General features: G+C 46.7%; 1 protein-coding gene across 6 annotated transcripts in view; it reads right to left on the bottom strand.

The window, feature by feature from the left end:
• ATXN7 (ataxin 7) overlaps positions 1-22718 on the bottom strand; it is a 122682-nt gene that overhangs the window by 3320 nt on the left and 96644 nt on the right. For 4 of the 6 annotated variants that reach the window (XM_033132242.1, XM_033132241.1, XM_033132244.1 and 1 more), the window contains 8 exons: positions 16985-17237; positions 14648-14907; positions 13701-13783; positions 9129-9394; positions 7419-7617; positions 6944-7065; positions 1734-2712; positions 851-917 (listed from right to left, as the gene is read on the bottom strand). In XM_033132242.1, coding sequence (XP_032988133.1) covers positions 851-917; positions 1734-2712; positions 6944-7065; positions 7419-7617; positions 9129-9394; positions 13701-13783; positions 14648-14907; positions 16985-17237 — 2229 coding nt within the window. The remainder of the gene's footprint in view (positions 1-850; positions 918-1733; positions 2713-6943; positions 7066-7418; positions 7618-9128; positions 9395-13700; positions 13784-14647; positions 14908-16984; positions 17238-22718) is intronic. The other 2 variants (XM_033132243.1, XM_033132246.1) reach the window with 1 other exon arrangement.

Here is a 22718-nt window from a genome sequence, read left to right as displayed (position 1 = left end):
GAAACTAATTTTTAAGGACCAGAACACAAACGTAGGCAGCCCGTCCTAGCAGGACACAGTCCCTCCCTCTCCGCCACCCCACCCACAGTGGAAATTAGAGGAGGCAGACTGGTGGCTCATGAGCCAAACTTAGCCTGCGTGGGCTACATTAGATTAAAACACCAAAACACAACAAAAGTGACAGCTTTAAAAGTGGCCAAGTTTCTCAGGCAAGTCCAGGTCTGCAGTTTCTGGGAGCAGCTGGCTCCACGCAGACAGGGCTCCCCTCTCCCGTTTCCCACGGGCCCTGGTACTCTCTGCAGCACCTGCCCTGCCTCCTCCCCTCCTCGCTGTTACCTGGGGCAGTGAGGTCTGCAGCCATGTCTCCATGAAGCCAGGGTGTACTCTGAGTACACACGTGGCATCTGAACACAATGGAACAACCCCGCTGCGGGGTTCACGCAGCACCAGGAAACCACTCAGAGGGAGTTTTAAAGGACGCGCAGACCGTGCCTTGTGGAGGCTGCACTGTACTTCTATGTTTATCATAAACTACATATAACGAATAACTACAAAGAGAAGTAAAAGCACCTTTTCCCTTGTCCAGGAACCCCCTGCCCCAAGAGCCAAACACACTAATAGCCCGTATGTATTTGAGGTTCAAACAGAATTTAAGCAGCTGCTATTTAAATTCATGGATAATGATTTTCCCCATACCTTGGGCACTGGTAGTAATAAATTCATACAGATATTGGAAGGAAATTGTATCACAGTAAGAAACTTCCTTGTATTTTCTGAAAAAGTCCTAAGTTGGCCTTTGAGTTAGGTTCTGAAGATGAGGAAGGAAAAAACAAACAAAAACGAGCCTCACATTTTAAATCAGGGCTCTGGGGTGATGCTGCTGCAATTCCTGTTCGTAAGCAGGGTGAGGAGACATCCTGATGAATGAAATAACAAGATGAGAGACGAGCTGGAAGTTAGAGCAAAGGAAGCTGGGAGGAATGGCTACAGGAGAGATCAGGAGAAAACAGTAACGGGTGGGAGAGTGGGGAAAACAGATACAGTGTAAAAAAGAAAGCCACGGTGAACTCTGAGCCCGACGGCCAGGGAGCCACTTCTCTACAAGTGCTTCCACATTCAGATTTCTTTTCCATCTACTAACTTCAGAGATTTTAGTCTTCTGCTATGCCCATACTTAATGCTGTAGCATACCTCCCTAGAAACGGGGAGGAGAAAACATAGGGAGAGAGTTAACCAGAAAATCTAAACTTCTTTGATGGAAAAATAGTAGAGGCTCTTTCTTCTTACAAGTTACATCATCCCTCTCTAGAGCAGCTTGATTTGAGCCCAGCTTCCTTTAGAGGAACACACGAGAGAAGAGCTCTGCAGGAAATGGCCTGCTTCCTTCCTGAACTGCACCACAGGACGCACACGGTCCCCCACGACCACACTCGTTGGCTAGGGAGAGGGGTTTCGTGGTCACGCAGGACGGTTCCCACAGCCCTATCTGCTAAAGTGCACTTCCGTGGTTTCGTTACCCAGGACCATCTTCCAAATCCTCAGAAACTCTCGCAGAAAGGAGCCTGTTTTACCTTCATATCGCCATGAACTCTTTCTTTTCTTAAAAGATATAGGAAAGCTGGACATCTGTTTATGCGCAAACCAACCAACCCAACTACACAATGTCCATGCCGGTGAAAGGTCTCAAGGGAGAGGAAGTGGGCCTCCCACGGGGCTCAGAGCCCACGTCCTACCTGATGGAGGAGGGAACTGTTCGTCAGTCCTTGTGCCCCTGGGCTCGTGCCTGTGTATTTCACGTGGACGTTGTTCATGGCTGGCAATTTGGCAACCTTTGTGGGTTTGCTGCTGCTGTTGACGACGCTGCTCGAGCCGGGCGAGCACTTTCTTTTCTTTCCTATGAGTTTGTCCAGAGGAGTGTGTGAGTGTGAGTAACCGCCGTGGGAGTTGACAGGCAGCTCGCTGGCCTGGTGAATGAAGGGGCCCAGAGAAAGCGTGGAGTCGCCGCTGTTGACCATCACACTCATCCTCTTGATGGACTCGGCAGGGCTCCCTCCGGGGGGGCCCCTCCCTGACGGCTCGTGCCGGACACTCACCGAGTTCGCTTTAGTCAGCACACAGTTGAGGCCGAGGCCATGGGAAGATGTCACCGCTGAGGGGTAGGGAGGCCCAGAGGGAGCCACACAGTTTTTCCTAAAAGACTCCATGGAATGAGAAGAAGAGGAGGAAGAGCAGGAGGAGGAGGAGGAGGGAGCTAACAAAGGAGAACTGGTTTTGCGCTTCTTTCCTGAGGCGCTGCTGGCACTGCTACTGGTGCTGTGACAGTTAGTGCCGTTGCCAGAAGACTCCTTGGGCCGTAAAGACTTGCTGGATTTCAACTTCTGAGGTTTCCTGGACATGGGGGAAGAGGGCACCGAGGAAAGGCCAGAGGGCGTGGAGGGGGACGAGGACGAAGAGGACACTTGTCTGGACTGCATGCTGCACACAGGCTCCAGCGCCCCGGACGCGGCCGGCTGTGCATTTAGCGTGGTGCCGTGAGCTGGCGCTGACTTGCTGTTTGGGGAGATGCAGGTGGACGGGAGCAGGGCCGGGGGTGTAGACACGGAGGCTGCTGCCAGATAGCTGACCCCACACTGCGATGTCGGCACAGAGTTCGTCCGGTGAGGAACACGTGTGGAGCCGGGGGGCGTGGTACTGGGCACGGGTGGGATTTTCCTGCGGAAAAGGAGAGGGCAGTGAGCGATATTCACCGCAGCCATCATGGATGCTCCGTGGACACCCCTCCACCTGAGCCTGTCAGAGGGATCACTCTGAAAGGCAGAGGCAATTCTGTCACTTTTCCCTCAAACTCCTCCTGCCTCCCGGGGGCTCTCAGGTAACGGTCAGTGAGGCCCACGGGCCTTGTCAGATGCTACGGCCGCAGCTTCACTGCCGCCTCCCAGTGGTTCCAGGTGCTGAGCTCCCTCAGGGTCGGAGGCCAGCCAATGACGTGCCACCCCGGATATCTTCTGCCTACAACACTCTTACCCCAACTTCTGCTCATCCTTTAGTTGCAGTCCATCATCGCTTTCTTAGGAAACGTCCTGGCCATTCTGACTTGCTTCATTCCCACGGACTCACACTGCCCTGTCCCTGGACTTTGGGGGACTCGGGAGGTTTTAACGTGTGAGTGCTGCTCGCTGTCTAACTTCTTTGCAGACGGAGCAATCCGCAGCCCATTATCCACTGTGACACCCTGCCCAGCACACTGGCTGGGGTACAGACAGCACTCAGATATGAGCGACTTCAAGGGCACGGCTAATTAATAACTGCTACATCCTAACTGGTGGCCTGAATGATGAAGCCCCCAAATCTCAGGGGATTTCCAGTTATAGTGCAGAGACAATGCATTCTGTTAAAAATGTCTGGGCAAGGTATTTATTTGGGGGTGGGGGAGCCATTCAGAAAGTCAAACCAGGGAGGCATCTCTTTTATTTTAGCTCTGATTTTAAAATGTGACAGCACCAAAATTTGAAAAACCCCTATGGCAGAAATAACCCTGAGGTGGCGAAACAGCAAGTGGCCTGACTGGAAGGCAAGCACCAGGACTGCTCTGCCCGACTTCAGGGGCAGCTCTGGCTGATCCAGTCACCACGCCAGCTGGGGCTCCAGCGCCTCAGCTTTCAAGTGACAAGAGTTGGCCCCACTGCTGCCAAAGTGCTTTCCAGATACTTTTTAAGAAGAACTATAGTTACTAATAAAAGAACTTAATTACAAGTGTTTGCAGCAGCTTGAAACCCCCATTCAAGAGTGTGGCTCTGGGCCCGAGTCGGTGCTTCTCCAGTCTGGCTGCACATCACAGTCACCTCTGGAGCTTAGGTTGCACCCAGACTGACTGCACCAGAATCCGGAGACGGGGGGGCGTTAGTAATTTCTAAATCTCTCCAGGAGATTCCAACGTGAACCCAAGATTGAGATGCTGGCCCCCACCTGCCCCTGTGCTCCTGGAGGACAACCACAGACATCACCTGAGAGCCTTATGAGAAGTGCAGAGTCCTCAGGCCCCACTCCAGACCTGCTTCATCAGACTCAAATCTCAACAAGACCCCCAGGCCAGTCCTGGGGCACTGGCTCCTTGGAGAAGCCTTCTGCTCACGAGGTGCAGTGGCTTCTCATGGCCACCAGGTGGCTTAGGAAGACAGAGCCTAAAGAACCAAGTCCCGGGAATAGAAAAAAGCATCCAGCGGGGCGGGGTGTGGCTCTCTCGGGACCATATTATTGGTTTCTCTTTAGAAAGTTCTTTTAAGTCATTCATTACCTTTTGTATAGAGAAGAGACAAAGAAAGAATATGTAGTCATATTGACCTGTGTTTGCATAAATGAACTCTGTAAAGATAATACAAGCAACTAATAAAAATGCTTCTGTCTGGGTAGCGGGGGACGGGCGACTAAAATTTTCCCTATATACCGCTTCATATTCATTTTTCTTTTTTTACCCAAGTGAACTTATTACCAATCTAAAAAATTAAATTTAAAAAAAAAACCCCAAAAAATTCCTTGATAACAATCCCAGCCCCTCCTCAGGGGATATGGAATAGTCGTCCCGAATCCATGGCAGGTGATCACTTTACATAAATCACAGGAACTTGGAAATGACCTTTTGGGTCATGGTCACGTTCCCGAGGAAGCGCTGGTCTAATTTCACTGTCCAGAGACTCCACTCACTGAAGCGACTTATTTCATTGTCACACTCAAATCCCACCTCCTCTTACTCCCCAATTAACCACATAAGCAACTAAAGGGTGAGGGGCTGAGAACAGGACTCTTCCTGGAAGGCAGAACTTTGGGCTGAGCCAGCAGGATGGGACCTGGACCGCTCTAAGAGTTTCCTTGAGTGCCTCAGAGACGCCACCTGAGAACAGTTCTCTGGCTGAGAAGCGCTGACAGACTCCCTGAAAGTCCTGGCGGCTGCCTGAGTCAGAGAGCAACTCTTCAAGCACCTGGCCTGGCTCCTCTTGCCAACCTGCTGTCTGCCTCAGGGCTGTGTGCTGGCTCATCACTGAGCAACAGGTCTGAATCTGCTTTGACTTTTAAAACGGAAGGTCATGTTAAGGAAAAGGAAAAGATTCCTTCTCACCGGGAATTAGTGACTGATAAGGCAGTCAGCCTGACAGGACAGAGACAAGGCAGGCAGCGAGACGACACAGTGGACTCGCCTTCCTGATCCTGCTTCTGCAAAAGTTCTCAAAGAGGAAAACCTCTCCACACAAGCCACTTGGAACTGAAACCGCCTTCACCCAAACTGCTGGCCACAAACCACTAATCAGTATAGAGAGGGCAACACATTCTGAGGACCCTTCTGAACTCTTAGGAGTACTGAACCCACAGTTTAGTAATAAGCTCAACAAGCGCTCCACGTCCCACTAGCTAGTATGAAGAAGCTGAGATTTCATGTAACTTGGGGTTCTCTGATATGGAAAGACCCCCCCTGACCCCCCCAATCCCTACAAAGCAATGCCCTGAGTCTGTCTCTGGGCAGGGACAATGTTCCTTCATGAAGAAGGAAGAAGAGCCTCTTACCGAGTAAGAACCAGGAAGAAATGTGGACTAGAAAAGCAGAGTAACACTGCTCTAGCTCTGGGTTTCTAAGTGAACAAAGACAAGTCCTACAGACGATCATGGATTATGGGCTCTCTGAGGCATCTCAGCAACTACCTCTGACTTTACTAGGAAACCATGGCAGGGAGACAAATGGATATCCTGGCAGAGTCCCTTCAGGGAGGCACTAGTATATGATGCCCAAATGCAGGACTTGGGATGGCCTGCGGACCACTGGACAGCCCCCTTTAGCAAAGCACAAGGTTTCCCAAAGTAGGTACCACCAAATGCTGGCTCCCAAGATGCTCCCCTAAAAGAGGCTCCCAGGTTTGGACCTGGGAGCTTGGGAGACGTTCCACATTATACATGACATCCTTTGCTTTGAGAGTTACAATGGATAGTTCCCATTAAAGGATCTGAGAAGTCCTGCAGCAAGAAAATATACAGACTTCGGGAATGACTGAGCTAAACCTTTCTGACCATGGATCGAACTCTTCTTCCACTTAAAATCCCATTTTGGAAACACTAGCAAAACGTTACTCAAGATGGTCATCTTACCCTAAAACGTCTGTCAGAGCACACGGCTCCTCTACCTGAAACTGTCCACAGCCCCCACTGCATTCAGAATCCATTTCAGTCATGTGGCCCCTGCTGGCCTCTAGGATCTCATCCTGTACCATGTTTGCTTTCTCGCTCTGTCTCAAACCACATTCCTTTCTGACTCAGAGTTTCACACGGTTCTTTCTGCCTGGAACTCACTGCTCCCCACCATCCCCACGGCTGCTCTCTCTCAGCATCCATCTCAGTTCAAGGGGCTCCTCGTCAGAAACACTTGCCCTGAATTCCTCTGGTCTGCGCTTTTGTCCATCTCAGCTCTCTATTTGGAACCAAACCGCCTCTGGGTCCAAATCTTGGCCTTACCACTACCTTGCTATGTGGCCGTGTTTCTCAGTTTCACTATGTGCAAAATAGGGATAATCAAGGTCACCTGACAAGGGGAATTGTGAAAATTAAAGATACTTAATATGCTGCCCGGCATACAGTAAGCTCTCAGTTAGTGATTATCTCTTATGACAAGCTATAATCTCTATTTTCTGTTTATTGGTTTTCGTGGTTTTCCACCAACTAGAATGTGAGCTCCATACTTGTGGGGGACCCTGTGCCTGGAACCCCAACACCCAGAACAAGACATATTCGCTGAAAGAGTGATTGAATGAATGAATGATGGAGGGCCTTCTTGTCAGGGCCAAAGGGTACGTTTTCATTTTAGATAAGCGCAGCTTCATTAAATTACTCCCGTAAGAAACAAAGAGGACGCAGCACCGAGGGAAGCCACCCCTCCTGTCCCGGAGGGGTGAGAAGCACTCACTTCCACAGCTGAGAGTTCAGATGCTTCTCCACCATGAGGCTGAGGGCGCAGCGAAGCCGGTTCCACCTGGAGTCAAACACGTAATAGCCTCTTCCAATCTGCCGGCTCCCGAATGTGCAAAACTGCAAGAGAGAGCACAAGCACAGCCTTACTAACTCTGCCGGGAGCACACCCGACAAGGCTCTCTCTCCTTCAGGAGTGCAGTAACCATGGCAGACAGAGCGTACTCTGAGCACCACAGGCTGTGAAGCACGACAGTGACAATGATTGGCCCTGAGGTTCACAGAAGAGAAAGGAATCGCATCAGAAGTCCCCGGACACACTGCGTGCTGCCACTGGGGTACCCTGTTCTGAGCTGCGCTGCTCTCACGCCTCGCCCGCGTCCCTCGAGGAGGGCATGCCAAGGCCCCTGGCGCACCCCGCTCGTGTCTCGTCCCTGCTGCCTGGGGAAGGTGAGCGGGGGGTGGGCACTTACAGACGCCGGCTGCGGATGACGACCTGAACAGTGACAGTCCAGTTTTTCTACAGACTCTTCTTTGTCGTCGCCTTCTCCCTCCTCACTGGATAACCGAGAAGCTGGCTCAGTGGCAGGCAGGGGAGGGTGTGGAGATTCATGGACTGGAGAAGGGTCAATGGGGGCACTCCCACCTTGCTGAGCAGGACAGCCTGGAGGCCTTGGTGAGCAGAAAGTGCAGCACTGATCAGATCACATGTCTGGTAACCAGCCGCCTTAACTCAGATACAACCACGGACCCCAAAGCACCTGGGGTCCACCGCCAGCACTGGGAAAACCCGATGCACTGGCCTGGGAGTGAAGGCTCCTTCCCCCTGGCTCCCTTGATGTCCAATGGAGCTGTCTGCCACGAACGGCCCGAGGTTACTTAGATCTAATTCTCCTTCCTACAGCCACTGGGGTGGCAAGTCCTCCTCCTCGTCTCCCCAAAGAGGGGAAAACATGTATGGAATTTAAGAGAATACTTTCTTTGATTCCCCTTCAAATTTCACCTGGATTCGGGTTACTAAGGCAATAAATGAGGTAAGTGTCAAGTGCTCTAAAGCAACCTCGGAGGGCAGGTGGTGACAAAATACTACTGGCCCTTTACTACTTTATGTGGACAAGCGAGCCTAGAGCCTCATGCTCAAGAACACAAATGTATTTTTCCTGCACGTAGTACAAAGTCCTAGGGATTCTAGAATTAAGCTTCGTTTTTTATAGATGGGAGAATTTCAGTGAGAATATGGCCAAAGAAAGGACCTGCTGAGGAATCACGGCCGGGCCCAGCTACTCTCTGGGGAGCCTCCTCTGACGGCTCTTCCGCCGTGATGCTCAGGAAGCAGAGGGGCTCGTTTTGCGATGAGCTCAAGCTAACACCTGGGTTTCCACGAGGGAGGCACTTCCACCCCTCACGTGGTACTTTCAAGGCTCAGACATGTGAGTGTGAGGGTGAAAGGTCAGGCAATGGCAGCGAGGGCTGGACGCTCCTAAGCAGAAGCCCTGGTCACTGATGTCCAACACTGGTGGCCCTCATCAACATGCCTTTCTCTTTTCCTTCCCTCTGGGAACTGGGTACAAAATCCTTTACTTCAATTTGGTGAACTATATAAGCACCGACATACATGTATTCTGTCCACCAAAACTGTCTCTGAGGAATGTGTGTAAGTTCTTGGTAAAACACTCTGCTCCACTGCTTACTACATGGCTAAAAAGCCTGATACATGCTTAGGCCGAAGTCCCAAATGAATGAATGAAAAAATATGCTGATAAATGAATGCTGAGAAACTTAGGCTGACTGTCCCCAGCACAGATTCCCACCCACTGCTGCATTTTGCAAGAAGCAAGACAAATGAATGGAAAATTGCTGCTAAAGCCATGTGAAATGTCCCAGCTACTAACCTGCAGGTAGGACCCACGTGTCAGCCCTGCTCAGTGGGCTTAAGAGACATACAGTGTTGAGCAGGGTGGAGCAGGTAATTCTAGCTTTATTCTACTGCTTGCATTGGGCTAAGAAGAGCCCAAGGATGAACTCAACAACTTTTCTTCCCTTGAAGTAAAATCCAATTAAAAGAACATTGTCTCTTAGTGAGCCTGATGTACACTCCTCGGCATCGTGACTGCACTGGTGTGTCCCAGTGTCTCCAAGTCTGTTCTCTGAAAGAGGGAGAAGAGTGGGAAAGCATGGCTTACCTTGGAAGACTGGGGGTGTGAGGTTTAGGTTTACTAGCTACAAAAGGCTTTGATTCGGAAGGAATCACTCCGTGAGAGTTTTGGTGTGGCTCCTGTGAAGTTCTGGGAGGGGCGGGATGCGGGTCCCTGAGAGGCTGCGCTGGTTGCTGAGAGTCCAGATGGCGAATTGATTCCTTTTCCCTGGTTTTGTTTTTGTGCTCGGCTAACAACACATCAAATAGTTTTCTTCTACCCTGGACAGCCCTCCGTTGGGTTAAGGAATGTGTCTGTAGACCAAAAAGTACAGAAACCAAAGTATCTCAGTAATAATTCTTTCTCTGTCATATGTCAGAAAACACCATTCCCAGTAAAAAAGCAACCTGGGCCTTTATCAAAGGCTGCTCAGCATTTGATAAACTAAAAATCATGAGTATGACCTTTTCCCTTTAGCTAGAACAGAAACAGCTCCAAATGTGTGAGGGTTTGGTGATGGTACCGTCACCACAAAAAAGAAATGTTAGCTGTGCTGTCCAGTATGCACCGTATTTTGCCGGGTATAATGCACTTTCTTTGCCCAAATTTGTGAGGAAAAAATCAGGATGTGCATTATACATGGGTAGTGCTCATTCCGTATCTATATAAATGTTTTAAATTCTTTTATTTATGTTTATGAGTTAAAAGTGTAACTCGAGAAATCAATAACTATACCTGTATGCCAAATAATACTGTGGAATACGATAATTGGTTTTATTGAACTTAGGACGAACTTGCAACAACGAAGAGTTCTTGGCCTTCTATGATGTGTAAATATTGTAAATTTGTTACTGGTACATAAAATTTCTTGTACCTTGTATCTGTTCTTGTGTTTTGTAATTATTTGTTACATAAAATTTCTTGTACCTTTATGTTAAAAAATAAATGCTAAAATTCATTTATAATACAAAAAAAACCAAGTACCTAAATGTAAACAAACAAAAGTTTGAATTAAAAAATTAAAACGAAAGATTTTTTCCCCTGAAAGTTTGGGCCAAAAACGTGGGTGCGCATTATACACGGCAAAATATGGTAATCAAGTGGCAAATGGTAGAAACAAGCAAGTGACAGGTCTTCCTGTTTTGTGCAACAATAACAATTTGTTTACTGGGGGCTCCTACCAAATCCATTAGAAAAATCCCTCTTGGGCCACTGAAAATTTTGAATGTTAAAGGGAAGAAACAATTATTCACAAAACATGTATCAAAAAGTTTTCTTTTAGTAACTGCCAGAGAGTAAAAACTAAACACAAGTGTTTCTCTATTCCAATGAAAATGCCGTTGAAGGAGAGAAAGTGACTCCAAGTAAGCTGAGGACAGGGCCTACTAAGGCCCAGGCAAGTCTCTCCGGCTGAGAGGAGATACTCAGCAGAGTGAATCCCTTTAAATGTAAGTGAATTCCTCCACATATTTTCTTATCTCTTTTATGCCACAAAATATTGCAAATGATACTTTATGTACGTTCACAGCTCTCCACATCACACAGATGTCCTGCTCTACAGATCTACATGCTTGCTACCATTGAAGAGGTTTAAGGGGAATTAGGTTCTAATGTCCTTTTGAAATTCAGTAACATAACCTGCTTCCTTCTGAGACCCACTGCCCCAAATCTAATGTGACACAGAAAGATAAATGTGTTTAGCTGCTTTTCAATTTTTTCCTTAATTTTCTCTAATATGTGATATGTCCACAAGAAAGTAACGTAAACGAAGACAAGGAGCTGTTTTTTTCAGTGCTGGACCAGCACGCACACAGCACCTGGCCCTCAGTAAATGCTTCAAACAATGAGCACCTCATAACAACAGTGGCCTCCAACACGTGTCAAATGAACAACTGAATATGTAACAGCACTGGTACACCTGCCTGTCTGCAGACAGAAAAGCCTCTCCTCATCGCCAAATGGCCCCTGGTGCTTAGCACAGCAAAGCCAGGCGACCCAAATAGGCCGGCAAGATTGATGTTTACCCTCTTCATTTGAAGAGTAAACAGGTTTTCCACTGAGCGCTGAACCTTCCAAACACAAATGTGACGCTCCCACCCGCATCAGAACTCTCTGGGAGCTGCCTCAGGCTCGCAGGATAAAGGCCGGCTCTGTAACGAGGCTTCCGGCCCCGCACACTCGAACACCCACGCTTCCTGCTCCCTGCTCCCCACTCTTTTGGTGCCAAGTGTCTCAGCCTCCTGGCTGTCGTTCTGACCCTAAGGTGTTTGTTCTGCCCAGCACAGAGCTATCAGACATGTTGCTTCCTCGGTCTCTCCCACCCCTCTTTGCCCAGATAAATCATAGGATTTCAGCCTCATGTTCCTACAGCAAAGGAGGCTTCTGTGGTCCCATCTCCCTACGGAATGAAGCCTGTTATAACATAGCCCCCCCCATGTTTTACACATCGGTGGTGAACTTGACACTTATTTGAGTGATTACCAGATCAAGCTCTACCTCTCTCATTAGACCGTAAGCCCTATGAGGGCAGGAACATGCCTTGATTTCGTTAAAGCCTGGTAACCTCTGGAACCATGAACGAGGCCAGGGTCCCAGATATATGTAGTAAATTTCTACAACGACTGAATGGAAAAAGCCACCAGACTCAAAACTGATGTGCACGAAAGGCAAAGAGGACATTAAACAGGACACTGGACAGATGAGGACGCCAGGAGGGGACAGTACGGGGCCGTCAGACAGGAGGGCACGAGCAACAGGAGTGAGAAGCAGGAGAGGCCGCCAGTGAAGCGCACGGACGAGGTGCTAAGTGGTAGGTGGCGGGGCCTGGGCAGCACCGGAGCATGTGCAGCAGGGGTACCCGCGCGTGTCTGGCCAGACTCAGGCCACGGAGGAGAAAGGGAAAGGGAGAAACACTGACAAAGAGCACAGGAAGAGAGGCTGGGCATTCAGTGAAGGGGCAGGCCTGCCAACACGCTGCATTTTCTGCCAGTTCTCTGCTGAACTCATGACATGCCAGGGCTGAGATACCAATTAACGCGATGACAGGATTAGCACCGTGCCACAGACAATAATGACACTCTCAGCAGAACACATGGAAAGCACACACGATCCAGAAAGGAAGGTGGTCAAACTCCTCACAGATTCTGAGCTGAGAAAGCTTTTGGTTCACCAGAATGCCACAAAGATGATTGAAAAAGAGCATGTTGGATAAAGAAAGCATCCTTCATTGACCACAGGTACGGGACTACTGAGAAATCTGTCGAGATGATGATGGACCAAGGCACATTTTCACAAACTCTAAGGGACAGCTAACACGGACATAATCCTACAGAGCTCGGATGGCCGTCTTCAAAGAACAGGAATACATCTCTATGTGTGTTCCATTATCATGACAGAAAACAGAAATAATTTGTTCTGATAGGAGTTTTTAACCTAGAGATTCAGGGCTGGGCTGGTCCATCAACTCTTGAAATAGAATGCAAAATTCAGAATACATATGTGAGTATATATTTTTTCCTCAGGAAAGAGGATCTGTGATTTTTTAAAAATTAGATATTTAAAGGTGCTCATGACCAACCCCTTCCCCCAAAAGATCAGAACCATTGTTGTAAGATAAAATCTACATACTAAAATTAAATAAAAAATTAAAATTAAAATAAGGACCACTTAGAAATAACGTTTTCCATTCCTGAAGATTATAACATTCCTCCACTGTTTTACGGGGTGGAGTGTGGCCTAAAGTCCTTTATTCAAATACAATCTTTGCTAAAATTTAAAATAATACTCTGAACAATTTTATTAACTTTCAGAAGATGAGACTAATTTTTATAATTTTTAACCTGTCCTTCAAACAAGGGTTTTTAAATTACATACTTCAAAGCAGTGATTCTTAATACTTCTTGATCTTTCTGAAGGGACACTGTTCCTCTCTACAGAACCACAAATAAACATAAATGCTCACTTACGTAGCAGGTCCAGTGACAGCCTAAAGCCCTCCTACAGTGACAACCCTTATTTTACAGCAAATATACCACGGCGTATTAGCAAACCGGCATTTCCAAGGAAAACCTCAGGACAGAAAGGAGGACCATTACGTTTTCTTAGCTTACGTGTAAATTAGGCTGTACATTATCTAGTATTTGAAACAAAAAGAAGGCTACCTAAAAGTCACAAATGTTTTAAAGTGGCTCTTTAAAATGGAAGGACCACAGATTACAAAAACATTTAAAGAACATTCATGTATATGCAAAGTAAATTTATGGACTTGTTCTAGTATAATTTAAACCACAGTAAAGGGTAGCTTCTCATATTAAATTGCTCTGAAGAAATGTTGAAAGTATTTGAAAATAACAGGTTAGTGAGGAAAGAACACTATTCCCGAGTATGACACTGCTCAATGGAAACAAAACCTCTCTTAAGATTGCAGTTTATAACAACAGACTTCACATGTTCTGAACCTGAAGCTTTCTTCATTAAAACCAAGTTATTCCCTCATTTATAAAATTCGGAACAATCCGCAGAGCAAACCCCTCTGGGTTTGAGGTGCTGGGAGCCATGCCCGTCTGCTGCAGCCACTGTGCTTCCCTGAGCACAGGCAGCTCTGCCCAGGACGCCACCTACCTTGCATGTCAGAGACCGGGTGCAGGGCTTCTTGGTGTCGAGGTCAACGACCCCACAGTGCATGTCAGGGTCAAACTCTCGTTCTGTCAAAAGCACACAGACATTATGAGGGGCTCACCAAACCCTCCCTTCACTTAGTTTGTAAATAAGGAAACAGGAGAAATCGCAAAACACACAAATTACAATTGGATAAAATCTACCACATACCACTAAACATAAAGCAGCAGCAACACCACTCAGAGTGGGGACTGTTGCCAGCAGGGGACAGAAAAGAGACGGTTTAAGTCAACACAACTATAGTATCGGAGTACCATTGGAAAGCTGCACACACACGCACGCACAGATACACACAATGTGTGCGCACACCAGCGCACACACATACACACACGCATGCACATACACACAATGAGCACACACAGCGCACACACATACATGCACGCCCATACACACACAATGCGCATACACATACACACACGTACACGCATACACACAGTGCACACACACGCAGACGCAGATACATACACACAGCGCACACATGTGCACACACACACGCACACACACACAATGCGCACATACACACACGCACGCGTATACACAATGCGCACACACATACACACAGTGCACACACACACGCAGATACATGCACACAGCGCACACATGTGCATACACACACGCACACATACACACACGCACGCGTATACACACAATGCACGTATACACACAATGCGCGCACACATACACACAGCGCACACACACGCACGTGCAGATACACCCACACTCTCACGCTTTAAAACCAACTGACAGCGCAGATGGCCAGCATCCTGCATAAGGACCTTCCTGCTCAAGCTGGAGACGACCAGGTTTAGAAGAGGACTTATAGACAGCAGCTCATGTGCTCCCCTACGAGCGGCCAATACACAGGACACACGAAGAGAAACGCAAGTTACCTGATAATCTCTTGTTTAAAAACTTCCTATTACTGGAACTATCTTCAGACTTCTTTTCCAGGGCGGGCGGTGCAGGAAGCCCTTTGCCATTCAGAATCTGTCCAGGTGAAGGCAAGGTTGGCTTTGGTATTGAGGGGCAGTTAAGGCCAGGCTTGACTGAGGAACTCACAGTAGCAGGACAGGGTGGCCCCACCGCAGGTTTCAGTAGTGTGCCATCCATCTTCGGATGAATCTTTTCCACTTTCACAGAGGGCGTCATGCTGTGGCGGGGAAGCGAGAACAGCAGGACCTAAGTACCAGCGCCCCGGTGAGTGGGAGCAGACAGCTGACGGGCGCCTGCCACCCGTGCCCCGCACAGCTGGGCTCCTCAAGGCAACTTATGCAAACCGCTGAGGACTCCCCAGGAAATTCAGTAAGGTTCACGTTTAGCCAGTCAATAAGCCCTTCTGGTGAGGCAAAAACCTCCAGGGACCGTCGACTTTACCTGGTCTATCATCATTCCAGAACAATCTTACACAGGAGCCTTTGGGAAATCTAGACTTGAGACCTAATGCAATCCCTACAAGAAGCAAAATATGAAAAAGTCTAAAAGGACCAAAGACTATTTGCAGGACCTGAAGGTCTCTGAGAACTGTCATTTTTAAGAAAGTATCCATCAAAACAAAGTAAACTGAGTGAGCAAAGAGAAGAACATTGAAATTAGAGAATATTTCCAAGAAATGTCACTAAAGACTTATACGGACTGAAATAAACCTAACAATATGTCGCCAAGAACAGGCTCTCTGCTTCTGTCAATGAGCAAGACCAACATTTAATTAATAAATGATGTATCACTGGAGTGATAATTCTCCAGTGCCTGAGAAAGGTTTCTAATAGGAGCTTGGAATACACATGCCTGATGCACGGCTGGTGACCACAGAATAACACCTGTGCCACTAACAGAGAATGGATTTCTCTTGAAATCTTACAGACACTATCATTTGGGTGGCAAATGCTGGTGTGAAGCTAACAGCTGGCCTGGTCCCCCTCTAAAGGCCAGCTCCAAATAGAGGTTTGAACGGATGAGGTTTTATAAACTTCGGTCAGTGGAGTCAATGCTCTGACAGCTGTGCAGCTGGCAAGTGACTTGCACAGTACACTGGCATTTTCTTTGGCGTTCAGACAGCTCTAGGAACAAAAGCCAAGCTTGCTGTACTCGCACTGCTGACAGATGAGCAGAGGCTGGGGGCTTAGCAACCAGGACAAACAGCCCCAAACAGCTGTACCTGGGACAGCCTGACAGAAGCAGAGACACTGCAAGATGCCATGGCCACTCCCAGTTGGCAAGGTCCCTGAGCAGTAGCAAGGGCTGGACGCTGCCCTGAGATTAACCAGGTTAATCAGACGTTGGGCCTGAGATGTGTGGCATACCCTCCAAAAGGGAGGCGGGCCAGGGAAAAGCCAGCTGCCACCAAGGCTAAGGGATGCCATGACGAAGCAAGATGTGTTTCTCCGGGAGTGCGGCTGCGGCCTCATGTGACCACAGGGCCTGCCCACGTGCAGCCCCGCAGGGAGAGGCGCCCAAGCCTTGCCTGGTGGGCGTGAGCTTCTTCCCGTGTCCCCTCCTCACTACACTCGTGATGTGAACCCAGGACGGGGGGAGGAAGCACTGCTTCCCTGTTGGCTTCGCAGGCCCTGGAAAGGCCTAGGACAGCATCTGGGACTCCCTTCACCTTTGCTTCCTACTGTTACCAAGTGCAACAGCAGAAGCGCCAGCATCCATTTATTTATCCTCTCCTGTGGGCCAGGAGCCTGACTCTAACACATTAGCCCCACTGCTCCCATAACCCTGCGCGACGGCTGCTGTTCTTGGGCTCCGGAGAAAAGGGGTGCCATGTCCAATACCCCAGGGCTAGGAAGTGACGCAGCTGGGATGTGAATCCAGGCCTCTGACTTGAGGGTCCTCAGATAAAGCTCCTCGACCTTTTGTTACACTTCCCTGTCCTCCCCGGGAAGGGGGGTAACAACAACACCCGTTCCATACGGCTGTTCTGGGACTTAAAGGCCGCTATACATGTAGAGCTTCGTCTCAGTAAGTGAGACACAACCAAGGAGCAGGAAGGATTATTAACCTTATAACTAACGCTATTACTACTCTGTACAGTCACCCAAGATGTGCCAGGGAAACAGACAGAAACAGCACGAGTATGAATTTCCCCCAGCACGCCCCCGTCCGCAGTCACGCCCCCGTCCGCAGTCACGCCCCCGTCCGCATGCTCCCCAGTCACGGCCAGAGCAGCGGTGTGCACAGGTCCACTTGCATCAGGGAAGCGTGACGACCATCCTGGCCATACTCACATTCTACTGTGGGGGACTCTGCTTTGTTGGATGGGATGCATTGGCCTGCTGTTCCCCCTGAGCTGCAGTTTCTCTTTGGGCGATTTCAACAACTTGGAAGTTAGTGAGGATGTGCTTAGAACACCTCCACTGGAAGAACGGCTGCCTCCACTTCCACTGCCTCCTTTGCTTTTGGACAGAGAAGGGAAGAAAGAAAATACTGAAGTGGGAGGAACGGCCAAAGAAGGCTTGCTGGATGAGCTATGTCTTCTTTCTGAAAATGAAAACAAAGAGAGAAAAAAGACATCATGTTTCAGGCAAGTCTCCAAGGGAACCCTGGAAGAGTACTCTGAAATCAACACATTTAGGTTCCAACATACTAAACTCTGCAGCTTTCAGAAACGGCTTATCTAGGCCCCACAGGCTCAGTAAGGCTTCTAGGAACTGGTCCTTTTGCAGAGGAAACATCTCAGCATGAAAAGGTTTATCATTCACAGACAGCCATGAGGAAGTTAAACAGTCATTCTAGACCTGAGAATACTGCGTTTTGGACATGAACCTCATGGTTCCAACGTGCAGTCAGACAGAAGAAAATTATGCATTCATCTGCAGGACTCTGCTGATTGACATTGTGTGGAATTACTTCTTCCTCTCCAGAATAGCACCTCTCCAATTTTGCAAATAGCAAAATGTTAAGAAACAAATTGTCCCTTCATTTTTTTTTTGTCCCTACCCACTAGCATATGACACTAAATAAGAATGTTTCTAGGGTTATCTTACCGCTCCTTAAGAATCTGTGCTGAAATTTTCCAGTTCATCATTTCACCCCCCACCCCTTTTTTTTCAATGATGCCATTCAATTACAGATGGCATCGCTCTGGTTCACACCACTGAGATGCCAAAGGTGCAAGACAAAAATACCACAAATAGCTCTGCTTGGTGTTGAAACCAGGAAGTAATTCATGGTTAAGTACAGACGACACAGGTGTAACTGAAAATAAGTCCATCCACTGGAGCATCAGATTCTCTCAGAGGAAAGCAATCCATATTAAATAAATCAGAGCTGTTGAAGAACGTTATCAATGGAAACAAGTAAATTATTTAGTAACTCTCGCTACTTACGTACCTTATGATGGTAGCTTAGTGGCTGCCTTTAAACTTATAATTTAAAATGACACACCTGCTTACCTCTAAGTTTTAAATGTATGTGATCCAATATTTACATATCACAATATGGAAGCTCTGAGTATTTAAAAAATTAAGCATATGAGAATCAATGACTACTAGCATGACTTAAATGGTTTATTTCAAAAGGTCTTTTTTATACCAGTCTCAAGCTTCTCTATGAAACTGTGATGATTTATCCCCACAAGGTCATTAATTCAACGATGCTTTAGGAGGTACTTGAGAACCTGCCCTACACCAGGACAAATGTATTATGCTACCTGCAGGCAAAATTCAAATCCTCCAACTCGAGCACACAAAGGCCACCAGCAGGTTAGGAAGCTACACTGACAGTGATTTGTAAGTGCTTGTCGCGTCCCGCCCCCCTTTCCTGATTTGGAAGTTGTAAGGAAGGGAAAACTAAATTAAGTTTAATAATTTTTCCAAATTTGGCATCAGAGGTTTTTTGTTGTTTTTTTAATTTAGTTTCTGCCTCATCTGTGATCCCAAATACTGTGACTATACTTCCAAGCCTCAGCACTTGTCAGCCAGGATGTAAAAATCTATTTCCAGTTCTGTTGTCTGCTTCGGGTGGTGAGCCATGTTTCACTCATCTTCCCCTGTAAGACATGGCACAGAGTAGGACTGCAATTAACAGGTGCTTGATCGGTACATCTTTCCTTGTGAAGAGGAGTGATTTTCACATGGCCCTAGACAGTGGTCCTCAACCTTGGCTACACACTGGTATAACCTAAGGAGCTGAAAACACACTGGTGCCCGAGTCCCCCCACTCGGAGAGTGTGATTTAACTGGGTTAGGGTGTGGCCTGGGCATCCAGACTCTTACAAGCTCCCTGGTGTGAGTCACTGTGCAGCAGGATTGAGAGCCTGCCTGAGACTAGGCTCAGTAACCAGGGCGAAGTGAACATTTGTGCAGCACCGAGAACACTGGATGGCACCCACACGGTGCTGTACAACGCTATATATCAGTTTGTTAAAGCTCACTGCTGCTACTTGTTCTGAACTGGTGTTCTCAAAACTTCCATCAATTACAAACTATTTTCATCGTTCTAACCAAAGCCGCATAAAATACTATTTTGTACTCAACACTTTAAATGATCAACTCTACTATTCCCTACTCTTCCTTAGTCTAGTACTAACCAGTCTCTCATGTGGGCATCATTGGTATTTTGGACAATTCCACAGGATTTCAGGATTCCTGGTCTGCCACCCTTTAATCACTAGTAGTGCCCCTTTGCCAAGGGCAACCTGAAACTACGCCCCAATCCATTTTCAGACGGCTCCGTGTGAAGCACGGTACCTCACTTAGAGATATTTTCCCAAAACGATAGTATCTCTGAAGCAATAGGTTTGGTCAGCTTCCTATAAACACTTTTCTGCTATACATTAAAATAATTAAATATTAAAATACTCATCCATAAAAAAGTGTATGTCTGGTGGCAGTGTACTGAAGGAACGATAATACCATGTCTGTGGTATGAATGGGGGAAAACCCCAACAGGAACTCTGATTTGTAAGAAATCGACTCCTTTTACTATTCTCTGGCAATCGGAACTCTCAAGCATGTGTCTCAGAGTAAACGTGATATATTTTTTCTGATATTAAAAGATGTAAACAAAATTCTCAATCTAATTGAATACAGTCAGTTCTGCTACAATGCTTGTTTTGGAAATGTAAATTTATTCCAAAGCTATTGATACACTAAAAAACAATTTGAGCATAATGAAATTTTGCATTTGCTTTTGTAAGATTTCATGTGCAAGAAGCACTAGGTGCAGGAAACTGCACCTGGCTGAACTGGACCCAATGGGGATGCACAGAACACCCACCACCCACCTCGGCCACCCAGGATGGCAGGAGCCACACCGTCCCCATCAGGTGCTCCGACTTTCCAGTGATTTCACAGACCCTTCCTTCCACCACTACTCAGCTCACAAGCGCAATCTTCCCGACACCTTCTTCCAGAACCAAATGTCAGGTCGTTTTCAAGGTAAACTGTCATATTTATTCTCATATTTATGTTGTGTTTTTTTAACCATTTAATCCGTGTAAAACTGTGCTACCGTTTTTGTTAGGTTCCTATCTTTTTGTGTGTGTCACTGATGAAGTTTTTGACTGTTGGGCCCTAACCCAATTTTCTCAACGAGTCTCATGTGGTTTTTATTGTGCAATTTTGCACAGCGCGGTTATTTTTCAGGAATGCGTGTTGTGTTACAGCAGAACTGACTAACTTCAAGCTTGTCCTTTCAATTTTCTACTTCCATCAGAGTCCATTCTCCCCATTTTCTTTAGTTAACACTTCTTTCTATTAACTCTTGAAATGGGATTTTGTACTACAAAATCAAGATTCACAGTTTCCTAACATTAAAAGTCAGCTGATGTATGAATAACATTTCCCCCAAAATTGTATATTCTATTTCAGCAATAAAAGCTACTTAAAAACTGAGAATGGCAACTTATCATGTGAACTTCTTCATTCACTAAAACTTGAAACAGGCTGTGCGCTCGTGCACGCGCACATGTGTGTGTGTCTGTCTGTCTGAGATGTTGGCTGTAAAGTGCCAGCTCAAATTCTTGTCATGCTGCTGAATTAAGTTGTTACTTCACATCAGGGTCTGGTAACTTATTCTCTGGAAAGGGCAGCATCTGGCTTTCCCTCCACGAGAAAGCGAAGAGGGAAAACCAAATATAATTATAGTTCAGTTGGACTCTCCTCATCCTTTCACTGTGGGCCCTTATTTTTCGTAAGATTTGAAACTAGATCTCCAGCTGAAAAAAGTGTATGTTCTTACAACAAAAGTGAAACAGGCAAGTCATGGGTAGGGTTAGACACCTTGTATTACGTGGGCAAACCGGTGGCCAGATGCCAAGCATAACTGAAGCCTGGTCTGGTGAGGAGGCCGAGCTGAGTTTCCAAAGCTCTCCTCTCCAGGGTCTGGCACCAGCACAGAGAAAGCACACTATGTCCCTGAATCAGGAGGGCACTTTGAACGGCTCTAACAAGAGGGAGAGACAGTCAGGCAGACTGACAGACAGACACACAGATCCAGGGAAAATGGGAAGGACAGAGACAGAGCCATGGGTGAGTGTGGGTGTGAGAACAAGGCAGATAAAGGGAGGCAGGGAGGGAGGGACGGATGGATGCACAGGGCTTTCTTCCCCTTTGTGACTTGAAGATGTGACCCCACTGAAGGCAAGGGCAGGATATGGGGAAAAGGAGAGGGCAGCTTTCTTTAAGTCTTTCGAAGTGGAAGGCAACCAAGAATACTGAGCTTGTAATTTTGGAATCATGCTGAGATTTGAAAATATACATATTTGTGATTATATGCAAGTGAACGCATGTATGCTTGTGTGTCTATATATATATGTGTGTGTGTGTGTGTGTGTGTGTATATATATGCATGTGTGTATGTGTGTGTGTGTTTGTGTATTGACACTCAGGTATAAACCAAAAAGGAGCTCAAAGCAAGTAATGAGATATTTTTAAGTCATAAATAAATATTGCTTTGGAAATAACTAAAAATAATTTATAACGTACAAGTGCCAAAATTAGGGCACAAACTTAAAAAGCAGTCAAAGCAAACTGTAACTTCAAATCATTCATGCTTGAAAAAAATCTAGACGGATATACGACTATATCAGACTTTTTAAAGTAGTTATCCCTGAGTAGTTATCCCTATAATTCAAAAATAGATTATAGGTCTATTTTTGAAAAACCTTTGCATACTGTTTGAATTTTCTATCATGAATGAATATGGTTTATAGTATCAAATACAAACTTTACAAAAAGAGAAATTTCATTGGTGTTCTGTGCTCAATTTCACACACGCCAAAATAAAGGAAGCTACGTTATAATTGTTCCATTCTCAATAGGCATGAAGAGCAGTCAAGAGTGCTAACAGCAATCATTACTGTTAGCTCCAAAAAGCTCCGTTTAGAAACTTTGGGTCATTCATCAAGCAGCCCCTTCACAGAATTATTTACATTGTTGACTCTGACACCCAGGTTGAGAACAAGTATAATCTGCTGTTACGCAGCTTCCAGTTAAACCCAAACTGCCATTCTGCACTTTCAGGGAGCCGGACACAGCTCAGGAGGGGTCAGCTGGCATCATCTGTCTTTCACAGGATTATGACCACCGAGGAAACATCCCAGATCAGGACCTGAGGCAGGCTATAAATTAAGACCAAGTATGTGTATTTTTAAATCTCAGAACTTCGTCCTTACACATCTACTTTTCACCACATCAGTGCTTTCCTTAAGCCTTTGAGATTCAAAATCGAATCACATTCCGGGTCTTTTGTCATATGTGCACATTATCAAAGACTATTATTTACTTAATGTATTTTTCAAAATACAGTGGCTGACTAGACATCCCTAATTTAGCATTATAGAAGCAGTATCTGTGAAACCAGGGCTTTGGGTTTGCCATCTATTTTTTCCTAATAACTATTAAAAAATACTTGGTATGCCATTTAAATCACACCACGGACCACGCGTGCTCATAAACACTGGATGATGTCTGCTCATGCCTCTCATTGTCAGTCCTTCCCTGTACATTTTCTTACTCT

Source organism: Rhinolophus ferrumequinum, chromosome 17, assembly GCF_004115265.2.
Source record: "Rhinolophus ferrumequinum isolate MPI-CBG mRhiFer1 chromosome 17, mRhiFer1_v1.p, whole genome shotgun sequence".
NCBI lineage: Eukaryota > Metazoa > Chordata > Mammalia > Chiroptera > Rhinolophidae > Rhinolophus > Rhinolophus ferrumequinum.
The sequence above is the reverse complement of the archived record's forward strand: the minus strand, read 5'-3'. Positions and strand labels throughout refer to the sequence as shown.